The sequence below is a fragment of the Lytechinus variegatus genome, chromosome 15 (genome assembly GCF_018143015.1).
Source record: "Lytechinus variegatus isolate NC3 chromosome 15, Lvar_3.0, whole genome shotgun sequence".
NCBI lineage: Eukaryota > Metazoa > Echinodermata > Echinoidea > Temnopleuroida > Toxopneustidae > Lytechinus > Lytechinus variegatus.
In genome coordinates this window covers 5,720,558-5,745,409 of record NC_054754.1, presented here as the reverse complement: position 1 = coordinate 5,745,409, position 24,852 = coordinate 5,720,558, and the positions used below count along the sequence as shown (strand labels likewise).

Below are 24,852 nucleotides of genomic sequence, written 5' to 3'. Positions count from 1 at the left end.
TCTGGAAACAAAATGATTAACAAACCTTATTTCTTTTTCGGACTAACGAACCTTCGGAACAACTAACCTTATTTCGTTTTTGGATTAACGAACCTTCGGAACATTGAACCTTATTTCGTACTATCGAACCTTCGGAGTAACGCCACGAATGTTCAGATTAACAGACCCTCTAACGTTTTCGGATTAACAAATATCGAGGTATAGGCCATTTACGTGTTTTGGAATAAAGAACCTTCGGAATTACGAAGTGTAACCGATGAATTACATATCAATTGCACTCGATACAGATTATTCAAGATGTTTTTCTTTGAACTTTATTATTAAAGTTACAGCTCATTTTATAAGATCTCGGTAATGGGACTAAAAGATGTTGACAACCAACTGAGCTATATTAAAGTATAAACTGCTGAGTTATGAATAGGTTGTATCAATTATTCACTACTGGGAGTTTCATAACAGTTCACATTTGTTATGTATTGAGGTGGCAAGATGAATTTTTCATAAGATATTTGTTAGATGATAATAATCTATACTAATACACAGTTTGCTTGTTAATGGGTGAATCTGCATCATCATTTCCAACATACAGGTAATAAAAAAAATTGTTTTTCTTCTTTTCAATCTCTACTTCTAACATAACACCCCCAATCCTTTCTACATATTTTTCAAACCTTTTTTTATAATCTGCCTGGAGTACATTCTTATCCCTATAATGTTCTAAGGAATTGTCAACAATAAGATTTCATTAGGTAAAAAACAAAGTTTCAAAGCTTGAGCTTCGTGACAGTTTAAATTTGTGACTTATTGTTGTAGCAAGATTAATGATTTTTTTCAGGAATTTTCAAACATTTGTTTGGTAATATCTATAATGAGACACACCCCTCTGATTTTACGAAGCAGCCTTAACCATTCTTTGTGTACTATAAAGTCTCTGGGATGGTGTGCACAGGCCAAAGACCCGACCTAGATGCTGCGTGTAAGCGGTGCGTATGTGTCTCTAAAAAACATGTGCATGTCATTGAATGATTTTACAGAGTGGCTCAAACCGTGGTTTGTGGCGCTGAAAAACAATGCGCGTGGTGCTTGTGATTTTAATACAAAGTGACTCAAAACTCCCCGTTTTTCATAAACAATTTGCAGTTTCTGAAATGCATACCTGCGCTTCATATCTAATATTGGAAAACAAAATATTGTACATGTATATTATAGAAAGTAGAATGTATGCTTTTAATTGGAATATGGTAAGTAATTGATCTGGTTTTTTTCAAAGCGCGAAGTTGTGTGAAGTTGCGTCTAAAAAGCTAATAGATTTAAGCTTTGCAGATTTGAATTCCAATCCTTTGAGATTTAAGAGATGATAGTTAAGATTGAAAATGCATCCAATACTCGACTGGCCACTTTTCTTAAAAAGAGATGGTCCGGGCTGAAAATATTTATATCTAAATAGAGTTAAATTCACAGAGCAAAATGCTGAAAATTTCATCAAAATCAGATAACCAATCACAAAGTTATTGAATTTTAATATTTATCAATATTTTGTAAAAACAGTTATATGCACATCATCATGAATATTCATTAGGTGGGCTGATGATGTCACATCCCCACTTTCATTTCTTTGTCATTACATGAAATAGTTAATGTTTCACTTTTTTCATACATGTGTAAATGATGTGCCTCCATTACAATGAAATAAGTTGCGACAATAAATAACTGCAGTGTAATGCACTTAATCAGTTGTCAATCTAATTGTTAGTTCTTGGTAGAAATTTTTTGAATTAACCTAACTTCATATAATAATATAAAAAAGAACAAGTGGGGATATGAAATCATCAGCCCACCTAATGAATATTCATAAAGACATACCTAGTTCTATTTCACCAGAATAATGCAAATCTTTGAAATTAAATAACTTTGTTATTTGTTATCCGATTTTGATCAATTTCAGCATTTTGCGTTATGAATTTTACTCTATTTATTGATATACAAATATCTTCAGCAGACCATACCTTTAATAGCCAATCTGGATTTAACAAAAATCCTTCAAATTTACACCGTAAAACATCCTTATACAGTATTATGTAGATATTACCAAATATATGTGATTATACAGATGATGCAAAAAATATGCCTTCCAAGTAAAACACAACGCAGCATTTACAATTCCTTCAAGAAAATTCTAGTTTCCATGTTCATCAATCATGTTTATGCAACCAAAAAACACCTGCTTTAACTTTTCAAAAAGAGCACATTGAGGCAATGTAACGTTTAAATGTCTGAAGGGCATTTGCTTTTTATAATCAGTTAAATTACTATTTTTGCAGAGATGTATAAAGCTTAGTATGGTTATGGTTAATTATTTTACATGGCAAGATGCGTAGCAACATAGCCAAAGTCTATCATATTCCTTGCGATTACTATAGCCCAATCTCATACTTTCATCAATAAAATGAAAAAATAAGAAACGAGCATGCATGTAGCTAATGATAGTCGAGGCAGAAAGAAAGAAGAAAAAAAATTTGTGTGCAGTAACAATTTTCAATTTTTTATCATAAGCAGTTTACCTTTGCCTATTTTTCATTTTAAGCTCTTGAAATTTGCAAAACATCAATAATATACAATGTATATATTCACCTTTGAAATGTACAAGTTGGCATTATAAAACCTTTTTCATTATTAACTTTGTCAAATTTGAGTGGAAGAGACCTTATTTTAGAAAAAATGTGCTTCTTGCATCAAACTAAAAACAGAGAGAGAGGGAGTGGCAAATGAAGACTGGAGACAGAAGTCCACACTTATGCTGCGATCAAAATGCACGCATCAAACAATTAATCAGACGATAATCAGTATGCGTCTGCGATTTGTCACCTGGAGGGCGCCCGTCACACAATCTTTTTTGCGTTCCTGACGAGACAGACCATGTCCCTTGCTGTGGAGTACAATACCGCCTAATTAAGATTGAAACACAGACTTTGGCAGCCAAAAAGAAATGTTTAAATGCCAAACAGAAGGAACAAGGATTTTCCTCCAGCAACACTATTTTTTTTTCTTTTCTCCTCGAATAAACTCTAGAAAATAACAGAAATTCACATTAAAAAAAACAGCTTTCTGTTTCTTCAATACATCCATTACTTAAGTATTGCTGCAAGTAGCATTTAATAGCCAGTAATGTACTGTACATTTCGGTATGTACATGTAAAACAAAGTCATGTGGTTATATTTCAAAGAAATGAGGACAAGGACAGTTTTACTGAGGATTAACTTTAGAAAGTTTGAATAATTCAAGGAAATAACTAAAATGTTACAATAAAAAAAATCTTTTTAAAACTTTGATTCATCCATTATTTTTGGATTTCTGTGAGGAATATATGTATCTAATAGAATATACACTGTGATGTCATGTGGTCATGTTTTGATACTGTAGATTAAGAATAAAGAATAACTATACAGATTAACCCCAGAATTTTAGAATTAACTGAAGAAATAAAGAGAAATTTCACAATAAAAACATCACTCTGAATTTTCAATTCATCAATTATCATTGCATTGATGTGAGGAACATTTACCTATGAAAATTACTTTTATGTCTTCACACCTAACTTTCACACTGTTTAAAAATCAGGTAATTTTGTGATTACTCCTATAAAAGGCTTTCTCATTCCTCGAAGACACTCTGCAAGATGACCCCCCAATATGTGTACATATGAGTGACAGGTTTCATGCAAAAGCTTGTCAGCTATCTTAATCTATGGATAAAAATGTGTCAAGTCCAATAAAGATGGTTCAAAAGTCAAGATTAAGAGTGAAAGAGGGGCCTTGGTATCTATTAAGAGTTCAGAGAGAGGCTAATTAGTGAATCCTCACATTGGACAGAGGGACCTTTTGAAAAACATTGCTTAAGTTTCCAATGAACAGATTCATTAATAACAATTTTAATTAGGGGGTAGTCTCTGAGAAATTATCATGAAAAAGTGGTAATATGCAAAGTTCAAGTCATGGGTGATTCATCAACTTTTTTTTTTGGGGGGCACTTTAATAGCTGAAATAATACAGTTGAATTCTGTAATTAGGTAAATTATTGCCCCTAGGTATACATGTATATCCGCTTTGCCTACTTTCCATTTTTTCTCATCACAAATGGTCTTATCCAAGTCCATCCAACTCAGGCCCAAGATACACAAGTATGTGTCGGGTTTGAAGTCGTTTCCAATGCTGGCTTTCAAGCCGTCCCAAGCCCGCAATTAGGTACACTTACACCAGAAGTAGACTGAAACCGCTTTGAGATTCTTTATCGCGTCGCCTTTTCAAGTGACACGCAAGCCTGTCTTTCACATCAACATTTTCTATTTTTCGTGGAATAGCACTAACTGTTGTTCGCTATTTCTAGTTCAGTGGTTAAGCCGCTTTTGGTGGTAATTCCGGGACTCGCATCGCTTTTTAGGCGGACTTAGTCCAGTATGGCAATCAAAAATAGGGAGCCGATACACGTATCTTGAGGTGCCTCTGGGGCCGGCCTCAGTGCGCTTTCAACGTATGTGTATCTTGGGCCATAGTCTAATCTTTGTACCTTGTACTACCATTTGGGCCAATTTTTGAATTTCCCCATTAACCATTTTGTTTAAATTTCCAATAACTCTATACCTATTTCAAGTAATTAAGGTAGAAATTAGACTGAAAATCTCCATATGACAATTAGACTAGCTTAAGAAAAAGTGGATGTAAAAGCAAGTCTATTGTAGACCACACAGCAATTAGACTAAATTGAGGGTAGACCAATCATGATGGTGTTACCATCTGAGAACTAGACCATCTGCTAGTAATGTACATGGATGTAAACTCAATAAAGGACAAGCCCCCCCCCCAACAAAAAGTTTATTGGAAGAAAAGGAGAAAAATCCAACAAGCATAACACTGAAAAGTTCATCAAAATTGAATGTAAATAAGAAAGTTATAAAATTTCTAAATTGCTTAATTTCATTATAAAAAGTTATGGGCACATCCTGGTCGGTATGCTAATGAGGGGACTGTTGACATCACCCACTCCCTATTTCTTTTGTATTTTATTAAATGAAACTTGAAATATTATCATTTTTCCCCCTCATTGTCAGGTGAAACAAAGTTTTATTCCTCCCTGAACATGTGGCATTACTATTGTTTTAACATTTTATAGTTCAGTCATGTTGGTCCTTGTGTCAAATCTGTAAAAATTGAAATATTGTATAATTCAAACAATAAAAAAGCAAAAGAAATAGTGAGGGACATCATTGACTAAACTATGCTATGCATACTTTTGTATAACTATTTTGTGAAAAATAAGTGAAACTTTAAAATGTCATAACTTTCTTTATATATTACATCCGATTTTGATTCAATTTTCAACGTGTTTTTTTTTTGTTTTTTTCTATTGAGTAAAATAAAAAAATTTCTGGAGTAGACTTGACCTTTAATAGAATACCCTATTAAGAAACCAATTCTCTATGATTAATCTTTCAATCAAGATTAAAATTCCCCATGATTCAGAATGAATAGCGACTTAATTTTGGTTGCATCGCCAGAAATAAAACAAGGAGCCTTGTGATGATTAGACACAACCTAAAATAGACACTTAAAAATTTCCGGCTTTATTTAATAACTTTAGTTCATACTGAAAGAAGAAATGGAGCCATACATTCTTAACTTGGTCAAAACTGGGATTAAAAAAAATTGAATTCTTACAGTTATATTTATAGTACATAATTTTGTGCCAATGGATAGGAAGAGGAATATTGAAGGATTTATTGAAATAATAATAATGGTTCTAAGCATAGGATGTGCTTTTCGAGGCTGGAGCGTTGTGGCCCCCGTGGATTAGTCTTCTGACTTTGAAACAGAGGGTCGTGGGTTCGAATCCCAGCCACGGCATAATTTCCTTCAGCAAGAAATTTATCCGCATTGTGCTGCACTCAACCCAGGTGAGGTGAATGTGTACCCTGCAGGATTAATTCCTTGAATACATGAGCGCTCAAAGGCAGCTCAAGCTAAAGCTGGGGTATTAATATTAATAATGCTCATCGGAATAGAACATTTCTAGATAGATGGCGCTATATAAATGCCTATTATTATCATTATTCATACAAATCTCAAATTCCTTCCAGGTGACTGGTTGTTGGTTTTGAGATAGTACATGTAGGTCACAATCATATCATTTACTTTCAATAGGGGTTCGGTCATGCATCTTGAACATATTTTCCAAGGTGGGAAGGAGTCGAGGCCGGCCTCTGTCTCTGCCCGAGTCATGTGACCAAAGTCTACGAGAGAAGCTTTTCTCCAGCAGCCTCATGACTCTATCGGTTCCATGATGGTTGCTATGGCGACAGATGCTCTGCTGTAAATTCCACACACTAATGGTTCCACCAACTTCAACCCTGGGTTTAACATTGTACCCTACCCGAAACCTAACCATAAACGTACATGTAACACAAACATAATGCAGCCCTCACCTGATAGGATGAAAAAAAGCATGGAGCAATTGTCGCCAGAGCAAATGTTGTGTCACCGACTCTATCACCACTAACTACATCCCAGAAAAACTGGAGGTTCTGCTGGATCATTTTATCATACCATACAAAAAATTTCTATCATTTTGTTTTAATTAAATGTCATTTGCACCCCTAGATATCAGATGGCACCCCTCCCCCTATAGTGTTGAGGAAACTGGTCTGAATTTACAGCCTAAAAAGGGGCCGCGGGAGCAGGGGGACTTAGCCCCTCCCCCCCCACTTTTTTCCAAAACCATGTACAAAAACGTAAAAATGACCATATGAATGTGATTTTTTGCATGGTCAGCCTCCCACTCCCCCACTTTGAAAACCGTTCCGCGGCCCCTGCTAAAGCCCTGACTGGGACAAAAGATCTTCAACAAAAAGATTGGTACTTTGTCTTAGAATTGTCACTAGACCTGTTGATTAATAAGTTATTTAAAGTGTCACTTTGGGTCTGAACTTGCAGACTATCCATGCAGATGGGCAGCTGACAAATACATTTTATAATTTCAATGTTTATGACACCATTATTATAACTCAGAATGTTTTACATTCAAAACAGTCTTAAAGTGATTTTTCGAAAGGTACAAAGGGGCCGCGGAAGCAGGGGGACTTCAGCCCCCCCCTCACTTTTTTCCAAAACCGTGTACAAAAACGTAAAAATTACCATATGAATGCGATTTTTTGCATGATCAGCCCCCCCCCCACTTTGATAACCGTTCCGCAGGCCCCTGCTAAAGCAATAATCACAGTAAATTTTTTTGTAAAAAGAAGAAGAAATACAGTCCCTCTAAAAAATAAAAAAAGGCAAAAGATTCTCAACATACAAACAATTTGTTACTCTACAAGTTGGGATATTTCATGTCAGCATATAAAAAAATGGTGATAAACTTAATTTTTATTTTAAAAAAGTTAAGCTTCTCAGTTTAAGTATACATGTACATACCTTTCCATCAAAGTTTGCATATTCAGCGAAGATATTAGTAGCCTGGTCAGGGAATCGCTCTAGCTGAATCGAAAGCGACGACTTCAAGACCTTGGGTTTTTGCTTCACTTTTTTCTTCCCGAACAGGTCATCCAGTTCCTCGTCTTTAAGGAGGAAACAAAGGAAAAAACAAATCAAATTATTGAAATTATTATTGTGATCGTATAAATGCATTACTCAAAGCCTACAATAACAAGACCATATTGAAATTTGAGATTTGAGTCATATCAAACGGGTCAAATGGAGAAATGGATTCTAAGCTTTAGAACTTGCTAAAATTAATAAACAATCACCTAAACAAGTGCTTGATTATTACACGTAGAAGCCTTTCAGAAAGATGTAAAATAACATGAATAAAATTAGTTTAGAGAGCCCTAAAACATAAAGTTAGGCATACTTTATGTGAGTTCGATCAAACTTCTAGTAGCCTGGAGAGACATTACCTCAAAGAAACTACATATATCTTGTTTTGGGTAAAATTTGGGTTTAATTTTATAACTTTAATCTAGATTTAGATTTAAACAGGACTGAAAGAGAGCAAAATCACTTATATTTTCTAAAATGTTGATTTTTTTTTTAAGGACCAAATCCAAATTATCATTTTCTTAAAAAAAGTATGAACAGAAAAACTTGCCTATGTGGGTTTGTTGCGCATGGTAACATATGGTTTCTCATTGTATGTGACCATGAATCTAACACACTGTACGTATTAGTTCTTTGCACACATTTATTTTTTAAAAATTGTGATGAAAAAGGTTTAAATGTCTAAACTATTAGTTGTACAGTCTGTATTCTCTCGTTTGACAAAAATTATGGTTATTTATGTAAAAGCTAACTACATATTTTCTCTCTTCTCTCAAAATAATCACAGTAAATTTTTGTAAAAAGAAGAAATGTGATCAATCAGTACAAAGAAATATCATGCTCAGAGTGACGGACTCTAAATCAAGAATGGAAAGATAAAATGATTCAAAATCAATGGTTTTAATACCATTCCAAGAAGGAAAGAACCACATACCGCAGGTGGGGATTAGAATATCAAGTTTGTAGTTTAAAGGACAAGTCCACCCCAACAAAAATTTGATTTGGATAAAAAGAGAAAAATTTGACAAGCATAACAAGGAAAATTTCATCAAAATCGGATGTAAAATAAGAAAGTTATGACATTTTAAACTTTTGCTTCATTTCACAAAACAGTTATATGCACATCTCGGTGAGTATGCAAATGAGGGAACCGATGACATCACTCAATCACTATTTCTTTTGTATTTTATTATATGAAATATGAAATATTTTGATTTTCTTGTCATTGTCATGTGAAATAAAGTTTCATTCCTCCCTGAACACGTGGAATTCCATTATTTTAACATTTTGTGCTTCAGGCATGGAGGTCCTACATAATCATCAAATTCGTAAAAATTGAAATATTGCATAATTCAGACAATAAAAAACAAAAGAAAAAGTGAGTGAGTGACGTCATCGACTCTCTCATTTGGATGTAACTGGCTCGTTCATATAACTATTTTATTGAAAATAAGCGAAACTTTGAAATGTCATAACTTTCTTAGTTTACATCCAATTTTGATTAAAATTTTCAGCATTGTGCTTGTCTGATTTTTCTCTATTGATTCAAATCAACATTTTTCTGAGGTGGACTTGACCTTTAAATATGGACCTACATGTAAATATACATTGGTTTGAACTATAATTATGTAGGAAGGGGCAGAGAGGGGAAAAGAGCTGGTGGAATGAAGCAAACTAAAATCATAATCAGGTTTTTAAGCTGCGGTAGTGAGACATTGACCAAACATGACATATCCGTCACCGCTAGTGACGTACACGAGGACATTACCCTTCGATTCAAACTATTTTCATTACGATACCTTCCTCCACAATTTCACTTCAATTTCTCAATATCAAATCGGGCTAAACTGCGGCTGTCCACGATTGGCTTCCAGGGTTTTTATTTCCCCCTTCTCTTTGTGCAAAAAAAAGGGATACACCGAAAAAAGGTGAAGATGCACCAGCCATTTTTTTTTTCAGCCCTGTCATGGACACTTTGAACTTGTCCACGTGAAATGACTTATGGCAAGCCACACATGCACTTAATTACCGCTAATGATATGCCCCAGTCTCTTCAATCTCTGTATGACTATTCATTCTCCTTTCATCATGATTCATTTCTCAACCGGCTTCCCATACAACCCGACAGGACAAGTCTCTTTTGTCCCCACGTCAAGAGTCATTGAGCCCTCTTTCTGAGTGTGCGGAACACGAGCGAGAGGGGGGTAATTAATGTCAGACGCATCATACAAACATGGATACACCAAGCCATTTTATCGTCTTAATCACCCCGTGGGTTTCTTTCCTTAGCTTCCTCCAAAGCTCTCTTTTATCCCTTTTATTTTCGCTAATTTACTCGTTTTGGACAAGGAAGGAAACTGGCTGAACGGAGCTACCCGTGAAGCGCTGCCACTGTTGGCCAGGCGAGGGCAGTGTAAGAATAAACATAGAGAATGACTATGGAAATTCTCTTTCAAACAAAATATTTAGGTATGGACCGGCAGGCAATTAGGCTATTAATTCCAAGTTTCGAAGATGATGACTCCTCGAGATGAGTGCACGTCACTCTTAACGATATGTGACTGGTTACCACGGATGGCTTTGGTCTCTTTAAGGAAATTGATCTCGTGCCAGTTGAGACTTTCATAATGAATATCACTGCATACAATTCAGGAGTACACTTGTTAAAATTTGTAGCAAAAGAGCAACATGCATATAATTTCAAAGTGATGGTTTTGTTTCCGAGGCGCATTGTTTACATGTAAATGTCCAGTATATATATTTGTGCTGATGAATTCACAATTTTTTGGGGGGTTACACTTTTTGGATTATCTTTTTTCTCATAGGCATTCCAGCTTTATTACAATGAATTTTTAAAAAGTTAATATTAAAACTCGACTTTTTAGAGGCCATCAACATTAAAGATAAATGAAAGTAAACACTTATTTCACGAGAAAGTGTGTAAAACCAAGCTTAATTGTCACTATATTATCGAGGATATAGATCTGGTACAGTTACATAAACTGAACTTTGTGAAATCTTAAAATCTACGCTGAAAAATGTTCACACTGAAGATCACCAACACAGGCAAGCGCACGTGGGACAGCGTATTATTATTGCTTTGAATGTCGAACCCGACGCTTGACCCAAATCCCGTGCTTATTTGCTAATTTCTCAGCAATTACATAATTTCTTCCAGAATCCTTTGGCACATATTTTTTATTTATACAAACAGACACTTTGGTGGTCATTTCATTGGATTCTGTACGAACTCATTTTGAAATTGTTACCCCAACTGGCATTTATCTTTAACACATACAAAACAGACAAACCTCAGGCAAAATCTACCCCATCTGAGACCTAATTAATTCCTTATTCATCCCTCAAAACCCACTTATACCGTGTTTACACATTGACTCGGCTCGCGTGTTGAATCTGCGAGCCGGGTTGAAGACTGCGAAGAAGGAATCAGAGATCGCGTTCATACGTACATATGAAAAGGCGAGTTCAACACGGCTCGCGGATCTCGAACGGAAGAAGAATTATGACATAGCAAATTAAAGGCGGGAAATTCACCGCCGGAATCGAATCTTTCCCGTGCGAACAACAACAATGCCAAAAGTGAAAGCGCGCGCAGTGACCTAGGTCAAGAGAGTTCGACACGGCTTTCTGTTTACACACGAAAAAATTGCCGAGTCTGACTCGGGTCGCGGGTTGAAACCTTCGATTTTGTAGGATCGATAAAGCCGTGTTCGACACGGCTCGCGGATCACTCTGATCGAGTTTACACAGCATAAAATTGCCGTGTTGAGCACGGCTCTCCTGTTCAACCCCCGAGCCGAGTCAATGTGTAAACACGGTATTTCTGAGTCAACTGTACTTCATCCATGTGTGTTTTCTTTTAGGGTCACCTGATATTTGGTCAGGAATTATTTCGGCTTCGATCCAATTCTTGTTTTCTATAAACCGAAGTGACAAGGCATGACCCACTTTAAGCCCGTCCCTTAGAGCAGTAAAACCTTTTCCAGATGTACATCTAGTGGAACTTATGAAATGTTTTTTTTTTCATCTACATGTATGAAGTAAATAAATATTAAATTATGGTATTTTGTGGAGCATTGTGGCCCAGTGGATTAGTCTCCAGATTTTGAAACAGAGGGTTGTGGGTTCAAATCCCAGCCATAGCGTAATTCCCCTGCACTGAACCCAGGTGAGGTGAATGGGTACCGGCAGGAAGCAATTCCTCAAAAAGCTGTTGGCATGGGAACCGGATGCCAAGCTCGGCCAGGGTAATGTACGAGCGCCTTGAGCACCTAACAAGGTGGCTATGTGCGCTATACAAATATCTTATATTACCATTTTTATTAATATTATTTTTAAAACTTTATCTTGTTTAAGATTGTTGTTCATGCCTCTGCCATCGCCACTGCTGGAAAAGAAGCATTTTTCATCTTTTACTCCTACCATGTAGACGAGACCAAAAAAGACATTTACATGGCATTCTAATTTTACAGTACCTTTTACACAAAATACCTAAACTCTATTCTCGTAGCTTGTACATATTTACCATAATATACGTACTGTACTGGTATCCTTGAGAGCGGTGTTGGCTCAGTCGGTAACACGTCTGCCCGTCGAACCAAAAGATCGTGGGTTCGAGTCAAACCCGGGCTGATGACTGAAGCCAGTGCGTTGTGTGTAAACGTCTCTCCCATGTTTCATAGAAGCAGGCTATGTTACAATGGAAAACACTCCGTCCCTCGGATAGGACGTTAAATGGAGGCCCAGTGTAGAGGAGAGTCACCACCTTTGCACGTTAAGAACCCATTGCACTATTCGTATAAGAGTAGGGGGAAACCCCGGTGTAGTGGTCCACCTGCATCCCCCCCATCAGTTATATCGGGAGGAGAGACCTGCGGGTCACAGTGATTCAGTTCGTTTTTCGCCTCCCAGGCACAGGTGACGCCACCTGTGGTCCACCTGCATTCCCCCCAATCAGTTATATCGGGAGGAGAGACCTGCGGGTCATAGTGATTCAGTTCGATTTTCGCCTCCCAGGCACAGGTGACGCCAAAACAAATAATAATCTTTTACTTCTACCATGTAGATGAGACCAAAAAAGGCATTAGAAATTACATGGCATTCTAATTTTATGGTACCTTTTGTACAAAATACCTAAACTCTATTCTTGTAGCTTGTACGTATTTACCATAATATACGTACTGTACTGGTATCCTTGATGCAAAAAAATAAGGAAAAAAATTACCTGGGAAATCTGAGGCCCCGTCTTTCCATTGTATCCTCCGACATTGGGTTTGCTGCATCCTATCCTGGCGGAGTTTCTCTAGTCGGACGGCCGTGTTTGATCGGTGGCGGAAGCTGTAGTCGAAGCTGGACTCGATCTCGTACGATTCACCATAGATTTCAACGTCGTCATATCCTGTGTACAAGACAAAGGGAATATTTCGAAAATCATTTTTGAGAAATAACTGATATAATTGGTAAACAGCCTGAGTGGTCAAGTAGTGTTCACAATAGAAGTTTAAAAACATATGGATCTTTGCAAATGATAATCTGAATTCAATTTCGTACGATTTACGGTAGATTTCTACATCATCAAATGGACATGGAATTTCAACTTACCCTGGTACTCTTTTACGAATAAACCACGGGGGGGGGGGGCACTCAGTATATAATACATATTGGGTATGTGCCGCAGAGGGGCACCCATTTTTACACTCAAATTTCCTTTCCAAGGCATAGCATTTTTGTCTTATTGAGAAAAAGAACAAAAAATGCCGCTCCAAGGCATAGCATTTTCTTCTTATCGACAAAAAAGAAGAAATCCGCTCCAAAGCTTCGCATATTTTTCGTTACGCCGTTCCGATCGCATTGGTCTGCTACAATGAGCCGCAATTTTGGTGAAAAGTGGCCGCAGAGCTCACCCGGCGGAGGCCGCGCTAGCTGCATGACCGTTCCATAGGGATACATATACGCGCTCACACGCTGGTGATCCGTTCCAAGGACCCCCGTTTTCACAAACATTTGTCGTTCCAAAGCCCGTTCCGAGGACCCTCCTTTTTACAATAAGCCCGCTCCGAGGCCCCCGTTTTTTGTCTCGCCTGCGGCACACCCCCACCATTTTTTTGGTCGAGTGCCCCCCTGCGGGATAAACATGGATATTAAGAGTTGAGCACAGCAGATTTTTATTTTGTTTAATCAAACTCGCCATAACTTTAAATAAATTGTTATAAATGTTTTGTAAATGTGTTCACTGTCATTTGCTTCAAATGCTATACATTTGAATGAAGCTTATTCTGTTTTACATATTGAAATAAAAAAAAAACGTGAATTCTGATTGTCAAACATCAACACCAATTACTATACTTGTAACCTACATACATGTATGTACACACATCGTTCTTTTAACCATTTTTCATCTCGCAGCTATGAGAGCAATGTTAAACAGACTAAATAAAAAGAAAAAATGCTCCTGCTTAATTCAATATCACATCTGACTAATGACTCATTCTCAATCTATACTTTTTTTTGTAAGACATATATCCCTCGAGTATGCCCTAAGGAGAAAGAGTACATGAGCAAAGATATGGAGGGGGTAGAGAAATGGGAGAGAGAGAGAAATAGGGTACTGATTAGAGAGAGGGGGAGAGAGAAAGAGAGAAGGGAGTGTTCATGAGAGCATGACAGAGGATCAATAGCAAAACGGGGAATGATCGACGGAGTTCAAGTTCAACTGAGATGGCCATAACGGCACCACGAGGGCGACGTTGCCGCCACTGCCTGCCGAGACCCTAAAACAAATCCTATTAGAACTGCAACGCAAACAAGGGAGGATGCACATCACCATTGCAATGACACGTACACTGTACATTTTTATTTTTTTGCTAGCTCCGATAGTGATGCAATGGTGCACTTCATTGAACGGGTATAATAATAAGAATATGATGGTGTTTGCGCAAATGCTCAAAGATCTCTATATACATGTATGACTACATAAAAATGAGAAAATCAAGATATACATGTAGGTGTGACACTGGACCAGTTGGTTCCATGATATTTGCTCTGGCGACAACTGCTCCGCTCTATTGTAACCCTAACCCTACATCTTATACCCCTTTCATAAACCCAATTTTGCGGCTAATAGCATCATAATTTGGTCGTAAAATTGGAGGAGGACAAGAGTTATCCGCTTTATTTTGATGCTGCTATTATCCGCATAATAGCAGCATCGGGACAAGATTTTGAGTTTATGAACGCATTTCCAAATAATGAGGATAATTGCCATGGTGCAGTCACAAGGTTACCCTTTTCCAACACAACCGCATCGGAGGGGGCGTGTCCAGTTGTCATGACGATTATCCGACCTTTTCAGGACAGGCGCTCGTAAAAATAATGCGGCTTATTTTCAGAGTTTGTGAACGCAATTTTTATTGAATTATCCACATTATTCTTAGGCGGCTAATTGGAGGATAGGTTTATGAAAAGGGTATTACTTACATGTAGAAAAAAGTAATCCCAGAGCAATTGTTGCAGGAGCAAATGTTGTGTCACCATTCAAGTTAAATACCTTTATTACTACTTCTTGATTGAAATGCATACCAGTATGTATTCATGAACATGAACATACTCTTGCTTGCCACATAATGGAGAGACAGCTCTACACTGTATAAAGCATCATGCAAATTCGGTGTATATTTTTCCTTCAAATCTACATACAAACAATTGGAGCGTCTCTGGCAGTATCACCTGCATTACGCGAATATATCAGCAGTGCTGACTCTGAAAACTACTACAAAAAAATTATTCACAATAAACACCATTCATATAATGATACAATGCGTTCATTGACACTAAATGATATTTGACCTTGATCATGTGACCTTAGACTTGTCAGTGATACTTGATTACCCCTAAGTCCACATTAATTACCTCCAACATGGTCAAAGTTCATTGACATTATTAAAATGACCTTTGACTTTGGTCATGTGATCTGAAACTCGCACGAGATGTTCAGTGATACTTGATTACTCTTCCGTCCAAGTTTTATGAACTAGTTCCTTACACTTTCAGAGTTATGATGGTTATTCAACAAATACCCCCACATAGCTAAAGTTCATTGACCTTAAATGACCTTTTGACCTAGGTCATGTGACCTTAAAATCGCACAGGATGTTCAGTGATACTTGATTACTCTTATGTCCAAGTTTTATAAATCGGATCCATAACCTTTCAAAGTTATGATCGTAATTCAACAAATACCCCCAACTTGGTCAAAGTTCATTGACCCAAACGACCTTTGACCTTGGTTATGTGACTTGAAACTCATGCAGGATGTTTGGTGATACTTGATTACCCTTATGTCCAAGTTTCATAAACAAGGTCTATATACTTTCTAAGTTATGCTGTCATTTCAAAAACTTAACCTTCAGTTAATATTTGATGTTGATGCCGCCATCGCCACTGCCTCAGCCGTCGGAAAAGCAGCGCCTATAGTCACACTCTGCTATGCAGGTGGGACAAAAAGCATGCAGCAAGTAAATAGAAAGGAAAAAAAGTGAGAAAACAAGATGGGTGGAATGAAGAACAGGCAATCAGAGAAAATAAAGAAAATAGAGTTAAAAAGATAAAGAAAATAAGAGTAGAAGCAAAGATGAAAAAAGATGAATATTCATGACGTTTGTTTTCACAAAATATTGCTAAACTTTAAATTTCAATAACTTAATTATTTGTTATCCGATTTTGATGAAATTTTCGGCATTTTGCTCAGTGAACTCTACTCTATGTATTAAGATATAAATATTTTCAGCCCGGAATCCCTTTAATTGAAATAAAGACAGAAATTCTCGCCGAGGACCACATTAGAGAGAGAGAGAATGTGAGATGGAGAGGGAGAGAGAGGAAGGGAGTTACATGTTGAGAGAATTAATGATGACATCAGAAACTGGTAGTAGCTGGTGGGAACAGGATCAAAATTGATCATAATCATCACCACTACCGAACACCGCCCATTCAAAGGCACCTCTCCCTCATATATCTGGGGTTCATTTATACCGGTAATTATCCCCAAACAAGTGCTCCACCCCTTGTTCGAAGGTTTTGATTTACGGCCTTCATTATTGAACCAATGGCCACCCATCACAGGCTGCGTGTCAGTTTTTTTTTTAAGGAGCAAAACGTGTCCTGCATTTCTATCACGGAGTATTCCATTCAGATGGTTCAAAGAATGGATAGAAACCATGGAGCTTTTATACATAAGGGATGGATGCATTTTGTGTAGGTCTGAATGTTTATAGTATACATCACATATTATATGCAATGCTGAAATAAAGACATTAAAGGTCAAGTCCACCTCAGAAAAATGTTGATTTGTTTGAATTATACAATATTTCAATTTTTACGAATTTGACGAATAGGACCTCCTTGCCTGAAGCACAAAATGTTAAAATAATGGAATTCCACGTGTTCAGGGAGGAATGAAACTTCATTTCACATGACAATGACGAGAAAATAAAAAATATTTCATAATTCATATAATAAAATACAAAAGAAATAGTGAGTGAGTGATGTCATCAGTTCCTCATTTGCATACCGACCGAGATGTGCATATAACTGTTTTGTTACATGAAGCGAAACTTTAAAATGCCATAACTTTCTTATTTTACATCCGATTTTGATGAAATTTTCAGTGTTATGCTTGTTGAATTTTTCTCTTTTTACTCATATCAAGTTTTTGTTGGGGTGGACTTGTCTTTAAGTATTACAATTAGAATTACAATAAAGAAGCAAAACTACAACAACAAAAAACTTGTGAACGTAAGGAAAAAATCAAAATCAGGCCTTAAATTCCACTATTATGAAGGTAATGCCTTAGTCACATTTCACCAATGGCTGCCATACGGTGAGTCAATAACAGCCATTTTCTTCATTTTCATTCAAACCATCTATATGTAGCTGGTACAAAAATGTTAAAGATAAATGCCAGTTGTGGTAACAATATCAAAATGATACCCCTTTCATAAACCCATCCTCCAATTACCCGCCTCAGAGTAATGCGGATAATTCAATAAAAATTGCATTCACAAACTCCGATAATAATCCGCACTATTTTTTTTTACGAGCGCCCAACCTGAAAAAGGCGGATAACTGTCATGGCAACTGCACACGCCCCCTCCGATGGGGTTGCGTTGCAAAAGGGTGACCTTGTGACCGCACCATTGCAATTATCCGCATTACTTTGGAAATGTGTTCATAAAGTCAAAATCTGGTCCCTATGCTGCTATTATGCGGATAATTGCAGCATCGAAATAATGCGGATAACTCTGGTCCTCCTCCGATTTTACGACCAAATTATGCTGCTATTATCCGCATAATTGGGTTTATGAAAGGGGTATGAGTTCATATGGAATCCAATGAAATGACCACCTGTTTGTAACTTTTGAAAAAGTGCTTAATAAGAAGTAATCATTATTATTTGTACATGTATGAATAAAAAAATATGTGCCAAAGGATTCTGGAAGAAATTGTGTAATTGCTGAGAAATTAGCAAATAAGCACGGGATTCGGGTCAAGCATCAGAAGTGTTCATCTATGCTTTTCATACTGCTTTCCCAGATCTTAAGTTCCACAGTGATTTTCTGTTTTAGGATCAAACTCCCATACATGTAGGAACTCAGCACAGCACCTTTCTGCTGTACATATCAACGCCACTTCTGGTTTATATTTATAACCATTTCCATAGAAAACATTTTACATCAAAGTTAATAAGCCACGGTGGCTAACCTAACCTTATATACGACCAAAATTACTCTCAGGCCCTTAGGGTTAAAGTGGAGATCTATACACATTAAGGGCCTCACATACATGTAGATTTGAACTCACAACCTCACAATCAAGGGTCCAATGCTCTAACCAATTTACCAGATGACCCTACAGTGTATGATATGAAGTATTCATTCATTTCATGACTTTCTATTAAGTTTACTTTTTGGTCTCTTTGTTGGTAGCATTAAACTCTAAATCATTCTCAATAATTATCATTAGTAATAAAACATTTAATATATCGATGATTAAACAATCTTTTATTATAAACTTTTCTGCTTAATTTTCTCTCTTACTTGCATAATTCCGCTGCCTGCACTCTAAATATTGGCTATATCTGTATCCATTTTCCTTATTTACAGATTAGATTAAGACAAATTATAATTACAATCCATAAAAAAAGACCACCATTAAGCGTCCGTCAGCCTGTCGATGAATCAAAGACGGCCCTATCAATTTGACCCATTTACCACCACAGACACAGATTGACATGGCTTATTATACAATTATCCTAAGGTACTTCTATGATAGGGACATTCACAATACAAGAACAAAATATGTTTAAGACAAAATTTACACAACTTTGTGTATAAGATATGAAGAACACCAGAGAAGCAGTGATTGTGATTGTATTTTCTCTATATTTTTTTTTCTTTTGCAATGAAGAACGGAAGGAAAAAAAGCCGCCATAGCAAAAATGAGAATAAATTATTATTTAGTGAAGGTTGGAGAACCAACATTTTTCAATACTAAGCAGACAGTGTAGGACTACTACATTTCATACAAAGACTATGATTGGAGCTTAGATTGGATGGTAATAATTCAATTTTTTTAATGTTTATGGTGATATAATTATGTAACTAAATGTAAATGAACATGTACCAACTTCACAACATGAGTTTCCAGGCGGGACAATTAGGATAAAATCAACATTTGTACTCGAGCAAAATGGCCATTTCTTGAGTGATTTTTTTTCAAGATGTCGGTAACAAAAGTTACACAGGTCTACATGTACATGTTTGACATTGACTGGGAGGTAATACATGATGTAGAAGCTTCAACAGAACTACAAAATCAGAGAACCGTTTTCACGCATGGTGTGAATGACACTCGCCATGCGTGTTCCCAATTCTCACTCAGAGGGCGAAATGAAGAATGACCAGCCTCAAATTGTCGCAAGAAATTACAGACGATGGCCCCCATGAAGGAAAAGGAGGCAGCGCTTTTGATAAAAAAGAATAACACAATCGAGTCTTTGTGGGATTATTTCCTAATTTGGTCCACTCATTTACTGTATTCCATCATCGTGTCTAATATCATTAGTGAGGATCGTTCTTTTAGCGGGCGATGCAGCAGGTTGTTCTTTAATGATTTCTCTCTCTGACTCTCCTCTTCCACTCTTAACATGCACAGACACCATATATACACACACACTCTCTCTCGCTCTCTCAGGGCTCTACACTAAACCTTTTTTTCTACTGGTCCAACCAGTTCATGTCGGACCAGTAGGTCCCCTAATTTTCGATATTTTCTACTCCGAACCTAAAATTCACTGGTCCCCCAAAATAAAGAAAAATACAAGTGGAATGCCTCTGGCCGTCTCACCTGCATCACGCGGTTCAATATAGCAGCAGTGCTGACTTTGAATACTACTCTAACTCGCACAAGATGTTCAGTGATACATGGTTACTCTTATGTCCACTTTTTATGAACTAGACCAATAAACTTACAGAGACATGATGGTTATTCAACAAAAAACCCCAACATGGCCAAAGTTCATTGACCTTACATGACCTTTGACCTTGATCATGTGACCTGAAACTCGAACAGGATGTTCAGTGATACTTGATTACTCTTACATGTATGTACAAGTTTCATGAATCAGATCCATAAACTTTCAAAGTTATGATGGTAATTCAACAGATACACCCAATTTGGCCAAAGTTCATTGACCTTTGACCTTGGTCATGTGACCTGAAACGCGCACAGGATGTTCAGTGATACTTGATTACTCTAATGTCCAAGTTTAATGAACTAGACCAATAAACTTTCAAAGTTATGATGGTAATTCAACAGATACCCCGATTCGGCAAAAGTTCATTGACCCTAAATGACCTTTGACCTTAATCATGAGACCTGAAACTTGCACAAAATTTTCAGTGATGCTTGATTACTATTGTGTTTAAGTTTCATGAATCAGATCCATAAACTTTCAAAGTTATGATGGGAATTCAACAGATATCCCCAATTCGGCCAAAGTTCATTGACCCTAAATGACCTTTGACCTTGGTCATGTGACATGAAACTCTAATAGGATGTTCAGTAATACTTGATTAACCTTATGGCCAAGTTTTATTAACTAGGTCCATATACTTTCTAAGTTATGACGTCATTTCAAAAACTTAACCTCAGGTTAAGATTTGATGTTGACGCCGCCGCCGCCGTCACCGTCGCCGTCGGAAAAGCGGCGCCTATAGTCTCACTTTGCTTCGCAGGTGAGACAATAAAAAGAGACTTGAGTTTATTTTGCTGATTTTAATTGCTTTTATTGCCCCCCACAGCATAATTCATGAGAGCCATATTTCAATTTTGGGAAGCAATTTTTGAAGATGCCAGAGCCATTTTTATAATTTACAGAAGAGAAGAAAATATCATTTGTATTTCTGAAAATCTACAAGCCCGACAGCAATTTTTACTGGTCTGGGACCGTCGGACCAGTTCCAGTGTCGCGCCCTGACTAAAGTTTTTGCATATATTACGTAATGTGTGCCAAAAATAAAACTCAAATAGATGATGCCACTGTCAAGAGAAAAAAGTTATAATTTAGCTATTTCTGTATAATCGAATTTGCTCAACTAAACAGTGAATTCATGTATGTTCTAACTTTGTAATTTAAGATTGTTTTATGAACTGAATTTTTTTCCAGATGAAGTAGTATTTTATAGCCATTTGAAGTGTCATTTTTCCCAGTGCTAGACTTCTTTTTTTTCAAATATTGAAATGTTAATAAAATGTCTTTTTCTAGTCCCATAAATTACTTGACATCATCAATTATGCATACTAAGAATAATAACATAGGATTTATATAACGCACATATCCACCTTGTTAGGTGCTCAAGGCACTCCTTTATTACCCCGGCGAAGCTACTGTACATGTATTGTAGTCTACCAATTTTGGTGCTCACAGCTTTATGAGGAATTCATTCCTGCCGGTACCCGTTTACCTCACCTGGGTTGAGCGCAGAAAAGTGGCGCCTATAGTCTCGCTCTGCTATGCAGGCGAGACAAAAAGTATAAAGGTGTTTGAAAATTTACCCCAAAATATATTGTTTTCATGGTAATGCAATTTCCAACAAATATAAAAAGTATGCCGGTCTTGCACATCTTCAACTTGAGATTGAGAGCAGAATATCTGCTAAGGTTTATGAAGATTCCTCAAAAAGTAATACAATACTGGAGATTTTTCCATTTGCCAGGTTTTATTTTATGCAGGTTTGTACACAATTGGATATCTTCCATTATCTTAAACATGGCCGCATATAGAAATTTTCAGGGGGGAAGGGGGGGACAGCATGCGTAAACTTTTAGAAAAAAAAACAAAAGTGAGGGAGTGAAGTGACCAAGCTTATCACTGAGCCACTTTTGCATGTTTAGTGATATTGATGGACTTTGTGCATACTTTTGGTGAATTTTGTGAAAATCTGCAGTAAAATAATGTGAGTTTTCTTCTTTTTTTGGGGGGGGGGGAGGGCAGTTGCCCCCCCCCCCCCCCCCTCTCAGAACAGGAACCTATGAGAAGGCAAAGGGGCCACTCATTTACACATTACAGGTCCTTCTCAGGTGAAAGGGGCATAGAATACGTTCTTGGGAGGGGCACTGATACGAGAAAGGGCTCTTACAAGGCCAAAACGGGTCCTCAGTGGGTGGTACAGTGTCTCCCGGCCCCCCAGGATCGCCACCCCTGTTATCTTCAATATTCATGTACATGTAAGGCCATCATGTTCTAAAATTTATGAAATTAAAAAAAATTTAATGATGATGATGACAATAATGATATTATATTAATACTAATAATTTATTATAAATAATAATAATATGCAAAATTTATAGAGCACTTTAAAATTCTTTTTCTATTATCCCAGTTGCTTGAGCATTCAAGGAATTCCTTTCTACCGGGTACCTATTTTACTACACCTGGGTGGAGAGTGGCAAATGTAGGTAAGCGCCGTGCCAAAGGAAGCAAGTTTTGCTGAGGGATTCAAAGTGCAGAGACTTTATGATGCTTTGCCTGGTTTTACTGATTCGAGCTTAGGTGCCTTTGATGCACAGTTCAATACAGTGAAAGCATTCTCTCTCCCTACTATTAGAGCAGCCCTTTTATTAAATTAATGTTTTTATTAAGAATCTGATCAAATGACCAATCATCGGGGTCCTGTTTCATAAAACTGTAATTTTGCCACAGAACGCATCTGCGGCAATACAGTCAGTCCGCAGCCCGTCCGAAAGTGCTCTATTTTATTCAGCGGTATGCATAGCCGTCCGTGGTTATGCATACGTAATGAGCTGTGAAGACGAACTTTCCGATCGGTGTTTTTTGCTCTTAGAATCGTTTATTCCTCACAAAATTTGTCTTATTTTATAGATAAGGCTTTGAAATATCTGATCAATTGAATAAAATGCACATTTGACGTATTTTAAAGACCGATATTTAGCTTAGAAAAAAGGATTTTTTTCAAGAAATATGTGTGAATAAACGGAGCGTATTTTTGCATAGAAATCACACTTGCGTCAAATTGATATTATAATCAATGTAAAGCGTAGACATTCTTCTTTACGACTAAAAAAAATTATGAAATTTCATGATGTAGCAAAGTCAGGAACCACAAAAAACCACGGCAATGTCCATCGCAAAATGATTGGAATTGCAGTACAATTGCCGACGCGTTCTGATTGGTCAACAGCGGCGCACAGACTTACAACATTTTATATAGCATTAAAAACCCGGAAGTGGTACGAAAGCGATCTGTGGCGACTTGCGTAGGCACTATGTTTGACGTGTGCAGGGACCCTGGTTCGAACCCGACGGAGTGTTTTTTTTTTCGTGTGGGGGGGGGGAGGGGGAACATATTTTAGCTTTTTCTTTAAATCATATTCCTCCCCGTTCCTACCCAGCTTTTTCCTCTTTTTTTATACTTTCATGTGAATTTCTATTTAGGGCTGCATTATTAAATCATGGAGCTATGAATAAATCTACTTAATCACTTCTGATTTTCAGGTTCTTGATTACACTTATTTGGGCAGAGGTGGGAAGGGAAGTGAGTTAAAGGTCAAGTGCACATCAACAAAAAATTCTTTGAATAGAGAAATTTCCCTTTTTTAACACAAAACAGTTATATACACAAAACAATGGTATGCAAATAGAGTTGATTATGTCATTCACATCACATTACTTTCTAAATTTTGGTTGCATTTTATTATATCAATTTTAGCAAATTTGTTATAAAAACTCTTCATCGAGTCACAATAGATTACATTCATGGAAACTACAAATGTTAATGGAGGAATTAAAATCTCTCAAAATTTGTCAAAGAAAATGAGAAAATCAAAATAAAACATACATGTCATGAACAGGTATCAAACAAAAAAATACACAAGAAATTAGAGTGTGTGTGACATAATCAATTCTGTAATTTGCACCTTGACCAAGATGAGCATATAATTGTTTAATGAAATTAGGCAAATTTCTAAATGTCAAAATTATAATTTTTTAAATTTTGAATCATAATGTTTATTAAATTTTCTGCAATACTTTATCTTTCTTTAAATTCAAATTACTTTTTTGTTGGGGTGGACCTCTCCTTTACATGGAATGTAGGGAATGCACATTAATATTTATCCACGAACAAAATTGTCTTAAAGTGTGCAAATCAGTAATTGGACACATGTTCACTTTCCTTTCATCCAGGCCACTCCCTCACATCCACCAGGTTTACAGTCTTACAACAAAAATGATGAATTAATCATACCATCACACCATAGCTCCATGATCACACAACATTCACACAGTGCTTCGCAACAAATATTTCACTTCTGTTCACTTCACACATGCAATAATTACTGTGGAAAACAAAAACAAAGCGTAACCACATTCGAATACCGTTTAAAAGGACAAATATAACTTTTGAGAAAAAATTGTGAACATACATAAACACTTAACCTTCAGCACATTGGATAACATTAACAGAGTTGCTTGAGAACAAAATATAATTATGGGGCATTGCAAGAAACTTATGTTCAATTGCAAATCAACTACATGTTTGTGTTTAAGCAAAGGACTTACCCTTGATTTTGGAATGTGTGAATGAGTAGAAAGTTTCTTGCAATGCACCATTAGTAACATTAAAACTGTTCTTTGGTTTTAAATTGTGTATTCTTATTTTTGTCAAG

General features: G+C 36.7%; 1 protein-coding gene across 2 annotated transcripts in view; it reads right to left on the bottom strand.

The window, feature by feature from the left end:
- Positions 1 to 24,852, bottom strand: part of LOC121428689 (target of rapamycin complex 2 subunit MAPKAP1-like) — a 99,546-nt gene that overhangs the window by 63,707 nt on the left and 10,987 nt on the right. For both annotated transcript variants that reach the window (XM_041625494.1, XM_041625493.1), the window contains exons 3-4: positions 12,833 to 13,006; positions 7,465 to 7,607 (exon numbers count right to left, since the gene is read on the bottom strand). In XM_041625494.1, coding sequence (XP_041481428.1) covers positions 7,465 to 7,607; positions 12,833 to 13,006 — 317 coding nt within the window. The remainder of the gene's footprint in view (positions 1 to 7,464; positions 7,608 to 12,832; positions 13,007 to 24,852) is intronic.